Here is a 20,438-nt window from a genome sequence, read left to right as displayed (position 1 = left end):
AGTCAGAGGTCATGGTAAAAATGAGGGAATCACTTTTTCACGTCTGATAAAAGTAAAACATCCTTGGGTATTGGCCGACACAGAAACCTACCCATTAATAATTCTCTTTTGTACTTGCTTAACAGTGGAGTGTGAAAAAGATGTGGGCTCTTATATCAAACTGTGGGTCACCAAAAGCTCCCGCTTGGAGCACTCAGACTGAAGAAAGACACTGCACTGACATCTGAGCTTCAGATGTCAGTTGTAAAACTAACTGAGGCAGCATTTTCCAAATGTTCACAGATGACATTGCGCACCTGTTTGTAATCCAGCGGGATCAGAGGATGGCTGTTTTTATGACATGTGAAGTTATAGCTATAAAGTATGAGGATTTTTTTCAAGGCTGCCTCGGGTCCAACATCAATCCAAAACATTCCGACCAGTCCAAAAAACACAAGGACATTAGTTTGGTGCATATATATATATATATATATATATATATATATACATATATATATATTGTTGGGATTGCCACATCTGCCACATTTGTAGTGATTGTTTCATTGCGTGGACGCCATATTTGCAATCATAAATACAGACATTTAGAGCGTGAGATTCAATTACGAAAGAAAAAAATGCACAGTAGGTGCCTTTTAATAATATTGTGCATTTGTGTAGGTGTGTGGTGGCCCTGTGTGTCAGCCTCTGAGAACCCATGTGTGAAGCTTTCTTCTCCAATCTCACACTAATCAGTCACATGAATTATCACCGGTTATTGGCCAGTATCCCATTGTGTGTGTGTGTCGGTGGCAGGTAGATGTTGTTGAGGCGGTACATAAATCTGCCACACTCTGCTCTCCCCCTTTCTTTTTGGAAACCGAAATCAAGTGGCATCAATCATCGTATTTTAGAGTCCAGATTTGCTTTACGGCTGAGTTATGGTCTGGCAGATATTCAAGAAAATAAATAAGTCAACATGACGTCCGGAGTGTGTGTGCGCTCCGTATTGGTGATCCGTCAGGTTCTGTCTGAAGGCAGGGTCACATGTCTCCGGGCAGGTGACGCTCACAGGTGCAACCATTTCCCAATAACATCAGAACAAAAGATAATCAATCGTGTTGGAGCCGAGAAAGCAGCTTCCTCTTGTGCTTCATTTTCTTTGAAAGGTACTCAGGACTGTTTCCAGATTTATGCTCCAGGGTGAAATAGAGAAACAGGTGCAGGCACCCGAAAATAATGATCATGTGTATGAATCTTAATCAAGAGATCTTTTCTTTTTTTTTTTGTCTTTCCTGGGAGAAACTATTCCCCGGTCGCTGGTGGCACGAAAAGAAAGACAAGCCAACGTTTGGCAGAAGAGAGCAGCAGGTGCGGGTGGCTCACTAACAAACAGAGTTTACTGTTATTATAATAAAAGCTTTAATTCCCCGTCGTCTCATTAGCCAATAATGGCTCTGTTCCCTCTGAATGCCGTAGCTGATTGGCTGACTCATCCCTGCTAATTCACTTTGCGGTAATGGCAGGGAGGAAGAGGAGGAGAAGGAAGTTTTATTTTTAAAAATGCTGATGGAAAAAAGGAGCTTTTAGGAGCTTTGTTGGAGACAGGAAATCAGCAAAGAAAAGAATCAAAACAATATTTTCACTATCGAATTAGCCAGCTGGAGGAGATGTATGCGGAGTTGCTATAGCAACAGATGAGAGCGCCAAAGTCAAACTCTGAGCAGAAAAAATAGAAAAGTTCAAATGTAAATTTTATGATATACATGTTGATATTATTCCATATGGAGAAAATGAGTTTGAGCATCACTTTGGAAGGTAAGAATGAAGCAACAAGGTGAGAATTAAACATGAGCCCCTGATCTATACACACAGCAGAAATTGAGTTAAAAAAGGTGGCTTCATGCTGACAGTCCTTCTCACGCAACAGAAAAAAATCGGTACTTATCTAAATCAACATGAGCCCAGCTGACGGACAACTGCTGAGTTGTGTATACAGCATACTGACACTGCAAATGATTGATCACAGTGAAAGCACTTCCGCTTGTCTTAACTCAACCGCCGCACTCCAGAAGAAGAAGACCATTTTCAAAACCACACCAGCATTTGATTTCCTCACACTTTTGAGGACGACTTCAACCGTCTTTTTCCTGCAAAATCTACACTAAAATGACTGCTCCAATGTGGAGAACTGTTCCAATTGGAAGGCTTATAGTCTTACTCTATTTGTGTATGTGCTGGGAGGTGCGGTCAGTGCAGCGTGTCTCCTCTGCCCTCAGGCCTGTTTGTTTTGGAAGGAGAACAGAGGACCACTGACACACACCCACGCGCACGCACATGCATTCTCCGGGGAGGTCGCCTCCAGTTTCCGGTTGTAACAATTGCCCCTTCAATGACGACATCGCAAGCTTCCATCCAATCAGTGGTGGGATCAGCTGATTCGAGAGCAACATTTATGGAACCATTAAATCCATTACGACTGTTGCTATGGTGACGGCCCTTTCAACAACCACTGCCACTTACAAAAGAACGACCACCATGTGTCAAGTAAAATCTTATACTGCAGACAATCCAGCAAAAAACCCGCTATTTCTTTGTCCGATAACAACACACCTTTGGGGATATTTACTGTCTGGATTACTGGCAACATATATCTGAACCATCTCAAAAAGTAGAATTTTATATTAGAATTTTACATATTTAACTGGCAAATGTGATAGCAATACAAGTGGGAATTCGACCTCGACAGCATGGCAAGATGATGTCACACATCAGGAGTGGAGCAGAGACCCACCGCAGCCGTCGTCCTGATCCGTTTGCCACAGAGACTCATTGGAAAAACAGCGACTCATAACTCAAACTCTGTTGACTTTATCTCCGTCTGTCAGATGGTTTCCTGCGGGTCCAACTCCCCTGTCTCACCTCCAGTTGTTGCCCTCTGATTAGGAACGTCTGATTCATTCCGGGATTTATATTTTGGAAAACATTTTTATCCCAACACATGTGTAATATTAGCTTAAATGTCATTCCTTTTCACATAGCTCTTTATTCAGACACGCCTAAGTGGAATCCAAGTGATTTAATAATGAGGATCTACATAGAGTTGAAAGTTGAAAAGACTCATGATGAACGGTTGTGTAGTTTGGTTTGGAGCAAAAAATATTTAAATTCTTTTTCACACTTTGCTGGCTACTTCCATTGCTAGCTATGTGTTTAGGTCATGCAACTAAACTAAGATTTAAAAATACAATTTTACAATTTTTACAACAGTAAACAGCAGTAAAATGTTAAAGCCAATGTTGTGTTTTAGGAATGGGAAATACCACATTAAAGCTTCTAAATTCATGCCAGCAACAATGTAAATGAACAAGGTGGGAGTAGCGTGATGGAGAGCAGAGTGGATGGCGTAACTGCAGTACAGCAGCTGGGGAACCTGGGGTAATTTGGGGGAGGTTTTATAGACGCTTTTCCTGAAACTAGACAGTTATTCTGTGAAAGTGAATCACCACAAGGTTCACAGAGAACAAAAGCAACTTCTGGGTGAACTTTAACCTCATGCTGCTTTGTTTTAATAGCTCTCGACTGACACCTCAGGATGCGAGCACATGACAAATATGTTATCATTCGTGTATTTTGAACTTTAGTGTATAATAAATAGTCTTAAAATAATATTTTTCACTAACAAAAGTCAGCTGTAGCTGAGCGTGACCAAAACTTTCCCCAGTCAGAGTGGGGACATAATCTCTTAAAATGTTGGGAGTCATTGTCTTCTCAAGATATCAGGACTGTTCTGGATTATAGTCACATCCCTGTGCATAATCTGCTGTAAACAGGAATCTCTTGTGCCTTTTCAGCTCAAACACCATCTCAAAATGCAGGAGTACATTGGAAAGCATACAGGATGCTTTCTCAATATTCATGGTCAGATGGGACTTGAGCTTGATCAGCTCAACCATTCCATAATTTGTCCGACTATATCTTTGGCATAAACACATCAGAATCTTACAGTCGTGTTGATGTTCTCACGCCGTTTTTGAAGCGACAAATAGTCCTGACGACCAGCAATCGATTCCCATGTAAAAAATGACTCTAAGCTGCACAAACAAAACAACAAACCCACAAATAAAGACGACTGAAGTCGGATGGTGATGGATTATCTGCGGCAAGTCAAATCTCTACACGCCAATTTTCATGGCCATTAGATGAAGAACCAGCAGATGCCTGGAAGGAAGGAAATATGTTCCCTTCTGTGAATATAAACATGTAACATTTTGGAATAAAAGCTGCTATTGAAAAGCCAGACTGGTGATCCAGGCAGGTTTCACTGTGGAGCTTCCAGAGAGACATCAGGCTCTGTGTGTTGACAGTCAGAGCTGATGCGATTATGTTGTTAGGGGCCGACTGGGCCTGAGTCCCAAATAGAGTCCCAGCCTGCTGCTGGGCTCAGTGGAAAAACACTAACAATAAAAAAACCACCATAACCAGCCGTTCGAATGCCGCTGAGTCCTGAGGCTGGAATAAATCTGTGTTTTTCGGCCGCTTGTCCTTTAAACAATCTGGTTTATTGAAGGTTTGTGTATTTTAAACCCCTGGTTTCTACGGTCTGATACCTGAATATGTCAAACCTCCACTTTAAGGTGGACTGACCTTAATCGGCGTCAGTCAAAAGGGAACTGTCACGCATCTTGTCATCAGCAAACAATAACCTAATTTCTACACTCACTCTCCACATTTTGAATCATAAAAATCATCATTCAGCATATTTACAATTGAACAAAAAGTACCTTCCTGTATCAAGATTCCAAAGATGGCATCATGGAGCAGGTTCGCTACTCAGAGATGCACATAAATTATTGCCAATCTTGTCTACATCTGGTAGTACTCATGTACACAAGATCCACACAGTGTGCAGCTGGAACGGACCCGCAGCATTAATCACAACCTGCAGTTATACAGGAAGCAAGAGCATCTGTCTGACAGTGGAGTGAAGTCTGCATCACAATGTCCTCTGCTTCAGAAAGCTTTTGAACATAATCCACTGGAACAGAAGAGCAGCATTGATTTGACTTTTCGTTTCACCCAATTTAGAAGTCAAACTGCAAAAGGGCCGCACTGTTCAATGACGGTCAGCCCAACAAAAAGACGTCACAAAAAACTTTCCATGCCGACGACAGACATTTCTCCGGTGATTAATGGCGGCCACACTAAACATGAAAAATGCAGCCTAAGTGATTAATGTCCTCAATGACATTAATCGAGTTGGAACGCTGAACCTCCTTGTGTGCACGTCAGATGAATTTGATAAGTAAAAGGTCACGACCGTCTCTGATATCTGCTGGACAGATCGCTCTCAGTTACAAATGACTGATTTGATTATGGGTGAAGAGTCACAATAAAAAATAAACAGTCCGGAAGCTGAACAGACATTTCCATGAAGTTTGGACGCACGGCACAGATCTGTGCAGATAACGCCAAATTAATTCCGATTCCTCTATTGTGCTTATTTGTCAAACAAGAAAAAAAGAGCAATTGTTTGTGTTTGTTTATGTTTGGAAATGTAGGGAGACGTATTTCATCACATCACATGTTCTGTGGCTTGACTGTCACTTCCATCCTTTCACACTTTTTCTGTTCAACTATTTCAACCACCACTACTCCAGTTAGTTTGTGTCCAGACTCAAGGCCCGCAAGTCAATTTAAAGGGCCTGCAAGACCTTTAAATACTTGTAGCTGCCTTAGGGGTTCCGTGAATTTAGTCGAAAATGTCGCCTCCTTGTGTGACTGAGTTTGACACTCCTAAGCTAATGGAGTATTCAGGTTGATCCAATAAATCCACAAAATGATACATACATTTTTGGTTCCCACCCCAAAAGCTCCTGAATCAATGGCACTTCCCCAGTTCCAAACCACATTAAAAATGTGTGTATAAAAAATATATCATTAGACACATTCATTCATTCCTGTTTGACAGGTCAATTCATACACACTCAATTCATAATCAAGCTCAGCAGGTTTTTGGACGGAGGGAGGAAACCAGAGTGCCCACTGTAAACAAACACAAGCACAGGGTGACACACAAATTCCACACGGAGACGGTGGAGCTGGAAGAGAACCTGCAACTTCCATCTAGCAAGGTAGCACTAACCCCTGAGCCCCATTCCAGACATGTTGCACATATAAAATTAATGCAAAAATTAGAGGAGAGGTTGTGATGACCGTAATGATCTTATTAAGGTAGAATTGCCAATCAATTATTTGCTCACAGTTGAAAGCACATTTGTTCCGATTTCAAAATGATTTACAACTCCACTGAAGCAGATATTCACACATCATCTTCTACACTTCAGCCTCATTAATCTACATCAGCCATCATTAAAATGCAAAGATGAATTTAAAAGCTTCGATTCCACACCGCACCACACAATCATCTCCATTTTCCAGCCTGTGAACGATGAATTTTAATTGCCTTAAAACTAAAAATGGACAAGCTGATGTGAGTGAATCCTCTCGGTGATCACCCCGCTCGCCCCTCCTCCCACGCAGCTGCTGCTTTAATATTCATTCACGTGGGGAGATGTTCGTCTGAACCCCGACCTTGGTGATCGATGGATGTGGAGGGATTGCCAGAGGTAGAGTCTGTGCGCAGAGACCCAATGTTGGAAAGGGTTGGGCGTTGCTTTAGATGTCGACTCAGAGTTGGCAGAGAACTCCAGCGTTCTATCTTTGGTGAAGTCCCCGCTTTGCTCTCTGCTGCTGCTGCTGCTCCCACTCACCTGACTGCAGCGATTCATTCAAACAAACGCTTCAAGACCGCCTCCGACCTTCTTTTCTTTCACCAAGTGCAGATCTATATCGCCACTCGAGCTGTGGACAATTTAACCTTCTGCGTTGATATCAAAATGTGTTTAGATAGAAATATCTCCAATTCACTTTGTTTGTTGCATGACATGTTGAGACCGCGTTAAATCCTCCAGCGTCCGCCGCATTTTTCAACCCTTTAAAAACCCATTCATCCACCTTTTTACGAATCCTTTGCGCCATCTCTCACAATACTGTATTGTGTATCACAATACTGTGTTACATTGTGCTAATATCATGTCGTGACCCAAGCATTGTGTATGAGGTTCTCGCAAATACTCGCCCTTGCTTGTGTAAAGAAGTAGAGATGAACATTGCACTTTGCCAGGCATCCTGTCTTACTCACAGGTCATCTGACCCAAAGATGCTGGATTTATTCACCCATCCATTCAGTCATTCATTCATCCACTCAGACACGCGTCGACACATCCAATCATCTCAATATCTTTCAATACAGTAGCCACTTTCCCCCAAAAACCTAAGCTCTAAATGAACAATCCACAGACAATCAGAGACTCCTGACAGGTGTGGAAGATGCTTGAATCAACTCTCTTTCTAAGCCTGGTTTTGAGGGACGGACAGGCTCCTCTCCTATATGAGGCAGAACCCCTGTTTCAGCTCGATATAACCCTGATCTGGTTCAGGTTCAAGAGTCTGCTCTCAAGTCACCAGTGCCACCAACAATCATTCAGAAAACTTCCCATTGCATTACAGGCCTTATATTGTGACCAAACAAAAACTGTAATAAGAAGTGGTTTTATTAGGTTAAGTTGATGGAATTATCTTAATGCAACAAGAAACCCTTAATCTGCATGTAAGTGGCTTTAGAAGAAAGTCATTAAACCGGTGATGTTGTGTGTTTCAGAGGCAGAATCAGTGTGTTTAAGCTGGCTTTATCCACACAGTACAGGCAGCTCAGACTTGCTCTCGTCTCAACCTCTCCAGAACGGACAGAGACACTCCTGCAGGGAACCAGCGTGGATGGAACCGACTGCAGGGCTCCAGCGCAGACAGAAAACAGACAGTTTGTGCTGCTAAGTGGGACATTTTTCTGACAGCTACACACTGTCTGTAAGAGGGGCCGGCACTACCCGACGAGACAACTCCTCAGCTCGGTGTGAGACAGAGGACGTCCGCAGAGGCACCAGACGAGAATGCCGGTCCAGCTTGTTAGTGCTCAGAAAGCTTTAAATTCTGCATCACCTGGATCCAGCTTATTGGACTGTTTATCTGCGCTGTTATGGAGATAACGTATAAAGATGAGCTGCTGCAAGTGGCATATAATTCAATTGAGATTTTCTGAGCTTCCAATGTGTAATCCAAACACAGAATAGAAGTCAAGTGACTAAAACAGGCACAAGTATTCACTAGTTCAAATCCAGGGCTATAACAAATCGCTACAGTTATCACAAAAAAAAAAACAAGTGTCAAAACATTCGCGATGAAATGTTTTTTAAAGCTTAACTCAGCAACCATGTCAAACTGGAGTGTGGGACTAGTTTAGCAGAGAAGAGTGGCGAGTCTTTTTTTAAAAAGGAGTAATGCTTTGTGTCGATCCAGGCGTTGTATATTCCTAAATGTCATGATGATTTAAAGCATGACTATGTACTCCAAGAGAAACGCACACAGAGAAAGTGAGAGTAGCACAAACATAAACAGATAGTGATGGATGTCAAGCAATTGATCTTGTTCAGTTAACACGAGGGAAAAGTGAGACAGAAAAAGCCGTATATCCTTGAATAGCCATTGATTTTAAACCCTTTGTGTGACTCGGATTATATTATCAGCATCTCGCATGGCAGCACTAGAATCAGAAAAACTATCAAGAAGCCTTCTTTTTGAACATCCACACAGACATTTTCCTGTCAGAGTCAGAAAGAATCCAGACTCACTTTACCTCCTGTAATCAGCTCTTTTCTTCCTCCGCTGCACACATTCAAAGACCGCAAACAACTAAGCAGCCACTTTAGATCCATCTATCCCTTTTTCTTACCTTCTTCAGCTGTCCGCTCCGAGTTCCCACAAACACCACAGTGTGTTCTCCGTAAGTGTATGCAGCCACAGCCCCCATGCCTTCGGTCCGGTCCTCGTAGAGTGGGTTCCCCTCGATGACCCGCAGTCCTCCCAGCGGCTGGTTCAGCACCAAGCCACAAAAATCATCTCCAATCTGCTTAGGCTGCAGGCCAGAAGAAAAAAAAAGAAAAGGATTCTTTTTAAAAGACGGGTTGTGTAAATCAGCAGGGAGATACAGGGAAATATAGATCCTTCTGCCAACGGCATGTCAGCAGAGCATCTGCACTTCATCAGAAATACAAAACATCTGGTGAATCACTCAAATCAAATCAGTTGTCATCAATCACCTATAATCAATATTTCTCTCAACAGCTCTGACATGTAGGTTCAGCTTTTATAATAAACATGGGTCTGTGGATGCACTAATAAACCAGTGTGTTGTCAGTTAAAGTGGGGAGGAGTTTTTAAAGCCTACCATAGCTTAAAGTCTGATACTAATAGTGTTTATATATTTGTTGTAAAACACGAAATGGAATAAATGTATATATATATATATGTTATATATGTTACAGTATATGTTACAGCAAATCCAAATACTGAAAAAATAAGATTAATTAAATCTTAAAAAGTAAAAATTGGGTTGGTTCACTGTTATGGTGACAAAAATATTTTTTAGATATAAGCGTGAGCAGTGTGGAAAGTGAATGCTTCTTTTTCTGATATTTAATTCCCCTTATGTCTTGTAATTATGTGAAGCACAACACTAGATTCTGGTCGTGTACCAGCACAATGTGTTTCCTCTTAGGTGGTAATCATTCCCTCCTGGTTCATACCTAATAGTTAAGACTGAGTAAAGAACTCTTCTGTTTCAATAGGAAGCAGCAGGAAGGCCAAAATGATTACAGGTTGGAATGAAAGACGCGCACCAGAAGAAAGTTAGCAAACGCCCTGTCATTAAAGGTGCATGTCCTGAAGCGTCACAAAAACTCCCCAAATCTCGGAGGAATTAAATCACTTCTAAGGAATGATCAGGTTTCTTTAAGTTGCTTTCCCCTGTTTCAATAATCATTCAGTTGGACATAAAAGTCTGTGTGTGAGCAAGTGTTGCGTTTAAGGACACACTTGCTGAGCCATCATTTTGCAGCAGTATTTTTATGGAGATTACTTTGAAGTCCTCAGATGCAGCGGATCATTCCGATGACGCAGGTTCATAACATTTGTATTCATTACAAACCATCCATGAGGACGACTTAGTAACTCTATTCGTCATTGACAGAGGGAGGGGCGGCACCTATATATTCCCACAGAGTTGACGCTGTTTCTAGTTTATTTGCTGCAATATTCTCTCTAATTTTCATTCCATAAAGAGGTCTACAGTGTTGTGCTCCTAAATTCTTTTTAAGACAAATCTCATCTTACAGATTTTCGTCTCCAATATGGGTTTTTGAGTCATATTGGCTTGGCTTCAATGCACTGCCCCAGGTACCAGTGTCACTTCTGCAACTGTATAAGGTCAATTAACTGAACAATAGCTAGCTTTGTAGCTGCCAAAGAAACACCCCAAACAGGACGACAGCCTCTATTGTCCGTGTAAATGACATATGCAGCCTCCAATGATCAGAATCCCTGATGAAGCAGCTTGATATGGGGCCGTTTCTTGACAAATGACCATCATCCTAAAAGGTTGGGAAAGCGTCAGACCCTTCTGTCTGTCTCTGCTAATGTTGACAGGAAATGGTTTCCTCCCATCGAGCGGTCAAAGATAAATAAATTCTGATGATAAAAGACAAACCGCTGGTGTTAGCGTGGTGTTTATTCAGTATCCATCACACATTTATTGTTTTCGGAAAGCACGACCTAGACCCAAGGTCCTGCCTCATCCCTTTCCTGTCACCAGGCCGGCTCCCCCTCCCCCATATGATATGTATATTCATGTCGACCTGTGGCCCTTTATGGAAATTGGGCCCATGAGGTCCACCAACTTAATTCTGACACCATATGTAACAGAAGGAAAGAGAATTAACCCCAGTCTGTTTTAGATTTGGACTCATCAGTCCCTGTTGGATTTTTCAGAGTTGATACCAGAATATAGGGGAAGTTTCAGGAACCAAAAGAACTCACACAAGCTTTCCATTTTTGGTTTTGGGGGGGTGGGGTCTAAGGGAAGTACAAAGGCTTATTATTCCTCTGTGTGGATACTATCCCCCTACTTGGGTTTCTCCTCCTCTGAAAACAGCTATTCAGGTTAATTGGTGGCAATCATTTGTCCATAGTTGTGAATGAAAGGCTGCATGTCTGTCTTTCCCATTATCAACCTGGGAATGGCTCCAGCGTGCCATGGGCCTGGCTAGCTGACAATGGTGAAGAGGCACGAATGAACTTCAGTATTCAAAAAGAAGAAAAAAAATCTGAACTTTGTAAAGCTTAGTATCGAAAATAAATATTTTTATCAGAATAAAAACAGACTTCACATAATATACTATACCAACGCCAGTAGTACTATTTATTAAGTACTTGCTAATAAAGTATGTTTTTTTTATTTGGTTGATGGGTCTCCAAAAAGCAAGACAGACCCTTGAGCTCTGACTGGGATGATCACCCCACGTAGCATAGAAGGCATGGGACACTCTGGAAAGCTTGGCAGACAAAACACACATCACTGGTGTGAGTCATACATGACGCACACACACCGACACATGAAAGTCAAATCAGCCCACAGGCTCAATCGCTCTGACACGCAAACAACCAAGTGATATTTTAAGAGACACATGGACACACAAATACAACCGGGGACCTTGTCAAATGATATCTGCACATGCTTCAACTCACATAGACATCCATTCAAGGCAGCGCACGACGCTACATCCCCTCACACTCCCTGCTGATTATAATAAAAGAAGGAGGTCAAAGCCTAGACATTGGCTCTCTTTGACACACACACACCCCCATGACAATGTCCCCACTATTATGGGCCGGGTCTTAATTGACACACACACCGTCGCGACAGGATCAGACCTCATTAGTTTGTATTTCATCACTTTTATCTGTGTGTGGTTGATTGACTGCGATTGGTCGGCTAGTTGATAGGTTGGTTGCCAAAGGCGACCGAGACCTCCTCCTGCCTTATTCCTCTCCCACCATATTCTATCCTAGCCCTGCCCTGAACTGGTGTCCTGGCAGGAGTCTCTGGGTTGTCATGGTAACCACAGCAGGCCATTACCACCATGAATAAGAACATCATTTCCCGCTGCCCTTAAATAACCCCTCTTGAGGGACACGCACTTTCACAAGAAACTGAATCTTTCGCCTGTGTTCATAATTTCCTATCACATTAAACTTAAAGACTACCTCCGTCCACCACATACAAGTGATGGAAATTTTCAAAGTAAGTCCACACTTGACCTCAAATTGAACTGAAATACTCGCCATTTTTACCGCCAACTTTTCCCAACAAAGACAAAAACCTAGCAATCTTGACTGTCATGAGTATTCAATTGCCATCTGAAGTGTTTGTTTATTATTCCTCCTTGCTGTTCAACATATGTTACAAGAAAATAAAACATTTCAGTCGGTCGTCAGGTTTGCATCGAGTTTATGCGGAAATTTCACACATCATAATCTGGCTCGCGATTTGTTTGCCGACGAGAACTCCTTGCAGCTATTTAAAGACGGCTGCTGCGCCTTAAATAACTCGAGCGACGCCAACGCTGCAGTGTACATTTCTGAAGATGTGCATAAGCAGTGATTGGACACAGATTAGCAGGATTAGCAACGCGAGCGGTTCAAAACATGAAGAGAAAATTTTGCAGAGCTGTCGACAGATTTGGAGTAAACGCTCAATTGAAAAGAAGAAACATTTTACTATGGAGCCTCAATATAGAATTATGTGACATTTTTTATGAAACGGTAAAACAGTTAATACATTGGGCCTGATTCTTGAGAAACTTATGAGTAAGATGAAGCTGAGTTTCCATCTCATACATTTGGCCTTCAAGTTCTATCTATGCTACACATCTAGCACACTGATTCACCATCAAATATATAATAAGCATCCTGTCACCACTTGCTTTCTGTTACAGGAAACAGAAAAAACTGTATAATTACATTGTGCGACTAGGCCTACTACATTGTTGTTATGACCCTGAAGCGAACTGCATAACATCATGAAAAATTAAACCATGTGCTGAACTACTGCTGTATAATTACCAATAAAACTAACCTCAACGAAACAAAACGAAACATGTTGTTCTGCTGTTCGAACATGAGATTTTCTTTTACTCAAGGCTGATCTTAATAAACAGTAGAAAATGTGTTTTTGGATCTGATACAGCGATAGATAACGTACCACCTCATGTGTCCGTTACATTCAATATATCACATTTAGAAGTGTAGCAACAAGTTAAAGAAGAATGTTTCTGGTTGGTAACTCTACTTCCTCTAAAGAGGAAACCTAACTAAGAATGATGGTGCAATTACTGATGATGTAACTCACAGTGTGGATGCAGGGCAGCTCCTTGTTGAGTAACCACGGTAACGAAAGCCGCCCATCGCCGCGGTAGCACGAGCGGATCCTCTCTCTCATGGCTAGGTTAATATCGTGGAGGGTGAAAAGGCAGAGCACCGTCTCTCTGGGGGGGTTGGAGCGATTCTTTTGACCCTGTAAACAGGCAAAACACTCAAAAGTTGAAAATGCGTAGCTGCAGTAGGCAGGAAAACCTGCTGGCACGCAACAGAGCTCCAGACATGAGAAGGTTCGAATGGGAAACATGGAAATTAAAACAAGACTGATCAAAGCGAGTGATATAAAAGGCGTTTTTTACAACCACGCTGGAAATGAAGAAAAGATGACGGGGCGCTTCATGTGAAGAAACAATAAAAGGGAACAGAATGTGAATGAAATAGGATCAAGGAAACACACCTGAGAAAAGATGACAAACAGGACATCATCATCCTCGGACAGGCCAAGAGCCTGAGCCAGCCGCCGCCCTGGTTTCTGTTTGTACGCAGCCTGGACCAAACGATACTCCACGCCGTCTTTGGTGCAGCCCAGTGGAAACTCCACGTATGAATAGAACTCAGTGTCATTGGAGCACATCCTCACTATCTTGGAGGTGAAGAACTTCTCCCCCCCAGCGTCCATTTGCGTCAGCTGTGTGTCCAGCTGTAGCGTGAGGAAGTAAACGTAGGTTCGGCTGGAGAAGCCGTAGACGTAGTAGATGTCAAAGGCAGGGTAGAGGGACAGTGTGTCTGACGGAATCTTGATCTGCGAGGAGACGAACTCATCCTGGTAGACCAGGGAGAACATGTTGACGCTCTCCTCATCGGCCACCAGCTTCCTGCTGGACAAGGTGGGGAAATACTCGGACTTCCCATCAATAGCAGCACCAATGAAAAGACGGCTACCGCCTTTCAAAGGCTTTTTTCTTCTGGGGTCTGCCGTCCAGTCGTCCTCTCCAACCACAACACCTGAACAGCGAGAAACACCTTTCACTTTCACATCCCCTCTTCTCATTAAAGGAGTGTCTTCAATGACCATCTAATCACCAGCTGGTTTAAAATGCCATTAAAAAAACAGACCTCCCAAGAGCTGCTTTTTGTGTTTCCATTTGACAGCTGATTGGAACTGAGAATAATCAAAACATTGTGACAAGGGAAACACATGACTTCGACAATCAAAGTGGCGCTCTTAAGAGTTCCGTTGGATTGTCATATTTCTGACAGCATCTGTCGGTGAGACACAAAAGAATTTAAGTCGAGGCGAGGGGAAATAATTGCAACTCTCCAGTCGGCATTGAATATCTGTTATCGGAATGCTAAGATGAATATGGAGCTGTCAAAATGATGTGATGGCACTCACTTCCATTTGTACAGGTGGGAGCAATGGTTTTTTGTACCAGTGTTTTACATTTCATTTGCCAATTTATGTATGTTTTGTTCTCGTAAACAAGTACAAACACGATTTATTTTTAATGGGGACATTAGCTTGAAGCGCATTTTTGAACATTTGAACATAGACGATCACAAAGAGAAAATATTTAGTTATTCCCAAAACAACATATAACCAAGCCATTTTAGCATTTCAGATAGCTGCATGCGTGGGGATACTATCCTGCACAGCTATGCAAGTGAAAATTTGACATTGTTTTTCAGTTCACGTCGATTGACAACCGTAACCTGCAACTGAAGTTTACTCATGATACTAACTCACACTCGCAGAGGTCAGATACATGCACTGCTAACAATCTAAAATGAGAACATTTCACTCTCGATTAGCAGGTGCTCATGTGAAAACTCTTTAAAAGGCAATGTTATCTCAAACAAATCTTAAGGATAATGGGGATAAAGTCTCTTGCTTCACAGTTTCAAGGGTATAATTGGATGGCAAAAAGTTGGTCCAAATTATTCTCAACATGAAACTACTTTTTAAATTAAGATTTGAAAAATTCAACCTTGATGGCCTTTAAAAATCTTGATGCTATCAAAAAGAGATACAAAGGACAAATTATGCCTTGAAATGAAGAGGTCATTTACACAGGCTTTCCATTAACAGTTCCATTTGTATTGTTAACTATCTGGCAACGATTGAGAGAACTTGTCACTGCTCAGTGTGGTAACAATCAGCATGTTAATGGCAGCGTCTCGGCAACTAAGCTCGCATGCATAATGTCTGTGTGTCTTTTCAAAGTCAACCTTCTCCTCTAACAGATGTTAGAACGACTTGCAAAACTTTTTTTTGTTCATGACTAACTTTGTTATCGACTCATTGTCCTGGTAATTTCCCATGTTGAAATATATTGATGCCCTTGTGCGTGACCCCTATTAAATTTCCACAAAATTGGTGTGAATAATTCATCGTTCAAGGTCATTAAATCGCCGCTTTCTAGTTGTTTGTCACAGTGACTAAGATGCAATCGAGGCGTTTATGCGCTGTGTTAAGCATAAACATCTGTTCTCAGGGGGAAAGGACATTAGCCGCCATTCTGTATGCGGTGAAGACGAGATGCTTTAAACATGTGTGCTTCATGCTCCCAGTTCTACACACACATAATATAAATCGGCTTCTAAAACGTCCTTGAGCCAAGCTCACACGCTGACCTCTTCACAGCCACTATTAACATTTCTGCATCTCCTGTGCCCCACGTGAGGTGCGCTATCATGTGAGCAATATCATTCTCCAGAATGGATGGCAAGGAGGACAAGCAACTCTGCTAAGAGATCTACAAGAACCTGGTAATCTTTTTATAGATCAACTGATGTAGAGACGATTACACAGTGCTGCTTTGCTCATACTTATCTGACTTAATTTGATTTATTCATACATGCAGCTGACAAAACCGCTGAGGTTTGCAACACAGAACATTCTAAATCAGTGTGGTTCAAAATTGAATTCCAAAAACACGCCCTTCCTCGCCAACCTACCTGCCATGCCGTCTGCCTCTCTGGCTCCAGACAGGTAGTGCTCCTTGCGATGATGTGGCTCTCCCAGTTTGAAGAGATCCTCCAGTCTGAGGAATTGGCAGACTCCCTGCCAGATGGAGCCGCAAGCAACCAGTCTGTTTCCAGTGTAATCCACAAGCAAGAGTTTGTTCACATTATCGGAGGACTCCAACCTAAGAGCCAGAACAAAAAAAGGTGTGTGTGTCAGACGCAGCTCAGGACACACTATTTCTTAATGGTCCCTTTAATATCAACGCCTATCATATTCATCCTTTAGTGCATCTGTGGACATAATGGTTGTCCTCTTCCCCTTTAATCTCCATCTCTAACATTCTTGACGTCCACTGGCTACCTTCTCCACATGTTTAACTACATCAATGCATCCCAACTTTCTCTTTCTTTGCTGCACATTGACTGAAAATGAATGAGCTAATGTGAAAAGTCTGACCGGTGAGCACAGGCGCGGACGCTGGGTGGAGGGTAACATTTGGTGTTGTCCTCCACTGGACCAGTCGTGTGACTTCTCAGCTCTGTTAGATTGCCCGATAGCTTCAGCACTCTGTTGACAGCGCCGATGAAAACCTCGCCAGTCCGGCGATGGATGGTCAGGTGAGTGAAGGAGGTGTCAGGCGCTCGGTACACCGCCCTGCCAGACCCCACAGAAGAGGAAGGCTCCACCGGTGCGGAGAGGACAGGGGTGGAGAGGAGGAGTAAAGAGAGGAGGGGAATGAAAAGGAGAAGATGAGGCAAGGATGAGTTGGGGAGGAGCATGGTGGAGAGAGGAAGGGTGGAGGGATAGAGAAGGAGAGAAGGGGAGGAGGAGGAGAAAGGCTGGCTGCAGGTCTGAAGGAGCGTGAGCTTCAGTGGATCATGCTGCGGAGAGTGGAGAAAAATACGCATATTAAAACAGATTAACGAGACAAATTGAGACATTAAAAGCAAACTATTTTCACTTGACAACATCACAATTCCATTTTCAACATTTTAGCTCAGGCGCATCCGGTCAGACACCTAATCCGTCTGGATTCATTATCAAGAGCGGCAACCAGCCGCGGGAAGAAAAGGGCAAGAATAAAAGCTGGAGAGAAGAGAAGTCGGAGCTGAAAGGCTGAATCAAAAACGATGAATTTCCCGAAAGAGGTTTAGGGAACTAACATGAAAATGTCTCAGAGTGTGTGATAAAAGCCCGTCATTTAGATGCCAGTGTTTCATCCAGAAGAATCCTGACATTTCCTGCTGTTTCCTGTCTCACATTTGGCTCTTCAAGTTACTGAATTCTCTTTAAAGCTAAAATACCTGTTGACTCGCCATGTTAGTGAGCACTGTTATGTTTCATCTTGTCAATTAATGAACTACTATTAAATGAACTACTTCTGATACGACGCAACATTATGAGCCGGTAAGTAGTTCATCTCAGTGTGAATGCAAATGGCTGACATATTACTGTTGAGAGCAGTTCCAAAGACGTAATGTGAAATACACTCAATGATGGACGACATCGTAAGAGGCAAATCTACCAGGTACCATTTTGCAACTACCAACAATAGATCACCGCAAAGCATTGTGGGTGAAGCTTAAAATGGCTTATTATGCAAATGTTAATCACAACATGAAAGCTACAAATCCTAGATCAGACAGAATTATGTTTCCCACCAAATGTGCTGCTCTTCCAGCTATTCACATGAGTATGGGGATTTTCAGTCCATTTTCCTTCCGTCTGCATGTTGGCGGACTCCACGCTCGGGTATCTTCCACCTGCAGTCTGATGAGCAGTTTAAAACCTGACATATTATTTACAAAAAAGCTTCCACACACAAATGACAGCGGTGACTGTGGAGATTAGCGGTGTGTGTGGTGTGTGTGTGTGTGGGAGATGGGGGCAGATCGATGTATCGATCTGTTTCTGTCTGTCCTCGCACTGATACTCTCACAAAGCTTCGGCAGCTCCAGTAACACTGCGCTGAAAGAAACTTCACTCTTCTCCTGGCATCCATTTCTACTCTGTTTACATTTGACGGACAGCTCTGATTACACGCGCACCCCCCCTATGCGGAGAACGTTTCAGCACAGAAATCCCAGAGACACAGAAACTCTCCATTGAAAGCCCCAAATCATTTGAATTTAATCTGCTGAGCTTCACAGTCAAGTCATAAATGAAACAAAATGGAGGATTTTTGAGCAGCAGCAGAAATATATCTCCTCCACCGCTGCAGGATTTACATTCGAATGCAACTGTGTGTTGTCAGTGTGGGCGTCCCAGAGGGAACTGATCCCCCCAACTCTTAGATCATCCCCCCGCCGCTCTGCTCGGACGTCTCAATCAATACCAGTGAATATAAGAAACTGAAGATAACAAATAAGCCGTCTTCATTTGTCCCTGCTGAATGCATCCTCTTCACGTTGTCGGTTTTGATCAATTCTCTGTTTTATTTGTTGTGGGATTTGCAACGTCAGACTTTTTCAGCTCGTGTATGACAAATGTATCACCGGCACGACTGTCAGCAATTCTTTTCACAGCCCGGCTTCAAATAAACCGCCAAGTAGCATTTAAAAAACACAAAAAAAAACAAATACACACAAGACTAAATTAGCTTAAAAGTAAACAATTAGCAGGAATGTCAAACCATAAAAAAAAGGTTTGTCATGTTGTAGTAGGTGAGTGCAAAAACATGACACAAAGCACTCAAGTGGTAGATGCATGTGGTGGAGCAGCTTTTAAAGAGGAAGCGCATGGTTATGCATACCAGGCTACTTAGTAAATTGCGATCACCTGACCACAGTGAGCACGGCCAGCGTGAAATCTGCTGCATGGTCTGGACTTGCGCTGGCTTTGACACACTAAGGATGAGCAATTATTGGATTGCTTCACTTGGACGGTTGCCCTGAGACTGTGGACCTGGGTTAGGTGCTTTCGGATTGATTGATTTATTGGATTTGGACGATTGGTTTTGGATTTGGCCGGGTCTGCTTGAGCATGCACCACACGAGCTGCTTGCTGATGTACTGATGTACACACTGCAAACAGGCAGTTCAACAATCAAACAGAATAGAAATGTGAAAACATGCATTCAAAAGTATTATCGTTGCGCATATGCTGAATAATGTCTTTTTTTAATTGGTTATCTCTTCAATCAGAGACAAGCATTTTAGAAAAAAATCATTACCACCAACTGTAATTGAAAACAGCAAACATTTGCAAACAAATCGAAAGCCATTAATAAAAGAAAAGGAACTGTAGCGTCTCTAAAACGACAGTCCGCAAAAATTGAGAAGTCTGAAATGGTGGTTTAAGAAAATAACAGTTCACGTGAAACCAAATATCAATAGATGTGCTACAGGCTTGACTCAAATCCAACAGCCTCATGAAATAGACAACAATTCAGGTACTCTGCTCTCTTGAAGTCAAAGTAAGACCACGTCAATAACAAGATTCCTTTGTGACATGTCTAATAGGGGCGGATACTCGGAGCCAAATGTACTCGCAGTGTAATGACATATTTACCATATGCAGATGGACTAGTGACAGAGAAAAAGGCCTGTTCTCAATTCATTTTAGCCCTGTGACCTCCATGATTATCCTCGACTGATGGATGCAACAGTAAACCATGTAAATGACGTTTGAAATGTATAGGCAAACAACTGAGCGGAATAAACATTGAAATACAGAACTGATGTCTGTTTAAATACGTGATTAAATAAGCTGGATATGACACTTGTGATGACAAAAGGGAGTAAACTACACGAGCGAGAGCAGGCTGAAGACCAGGCGTCTGTCGGCTCGGAGGCTAATTTGGGGTCATGCGGTAAATTTCCATACGGTTAAAATGAAACTTTTAAATTAATCCTTCAGCAGACACTTCACACGACGTCTCCTTTCCTGCAGTCGATGATTAGCAAAAGTGATGAGGATATGTGCAGCGGTCTCGGGACCAGCTGCAATATGGAGGGAGCCAGTTTCTGTACGGGAGGATAATACAGTTTTAGTCCAGAAGCGGCAGAGTGTACAGCGAGCCGAGTCCTGCAATTAACCCAGTGACACAGTTGCTCATAGATACACATGCGACACGCACACAAAAGGAAACACACTAAAATACAAAGAGGCAGTGAAAGATCAGCACATTACTTAATTAGAGTGCTGAGCTGAAGGGGAGGCC

At 42.5% G+C, this 20,438-nt stretch overlaps 1 protein-coding gene across 1 annotated transcript in view; it reads right to left on the bottom strand.

Annotated features, from left to right (window-relative positions):
- plxna3 (plexin A3) overlaps nucleotides 1-20,438 on the bottom strand; it is an 89,216-nt gene that overhangs the window by 55,542 nt on the left and 13,236 nt on the right. The window contains exons 2-6 of the mRNA XM_053850639.1: nucleotides 16,733-17,157; nucleotides 16,267-16,457; nucleotides 13,766-14,313; nucleotides 13,340-13,504; nucleotides 8,828-9,010 (exon numbers count right to left, since the gene is read on the bottom strand). Of these exons, the coding sequence (XP_053706614.1) occupies nucleotides 8,828-9,010; nucleotides 13,340-13,504; nucleotides 13,766-14,313; nucleotides 16,267-16,457; nucleotides 16,733-17,055 (1,410 nt within the window). The 5' untranslated portion in view covers nucleotides 17,056-17,157. The remainder of the gene's footprint in view (nucleotides 1-8,827; nucleotides 9,011-13,339; nucleotides 13,505-13,765; nucleotides 14,314-16,266; nucleotides 16,458-16,732; nucleotides 17,158-20,438) is intronic.

Source organism: Synchiropus splendidus, chromosome 18 (genome assembly GCF_027744825.2).
Source record: "Synchiropus splendidus isolate RoL2022-P1 chromosome 18, RoL_Sspl_1.0, whole genome shotgun sequence".
NCBI lineage: Eukaryota > Metazoa > Chordata > Actinopteri > Syngnathiformes > Callionymidae > Synchiropus > Synchiropus splendidus.
Note: the sequence above shows the minus strand (reverse complement) of the source record. Positions and strands in the feature narration are given on the sequence as shown.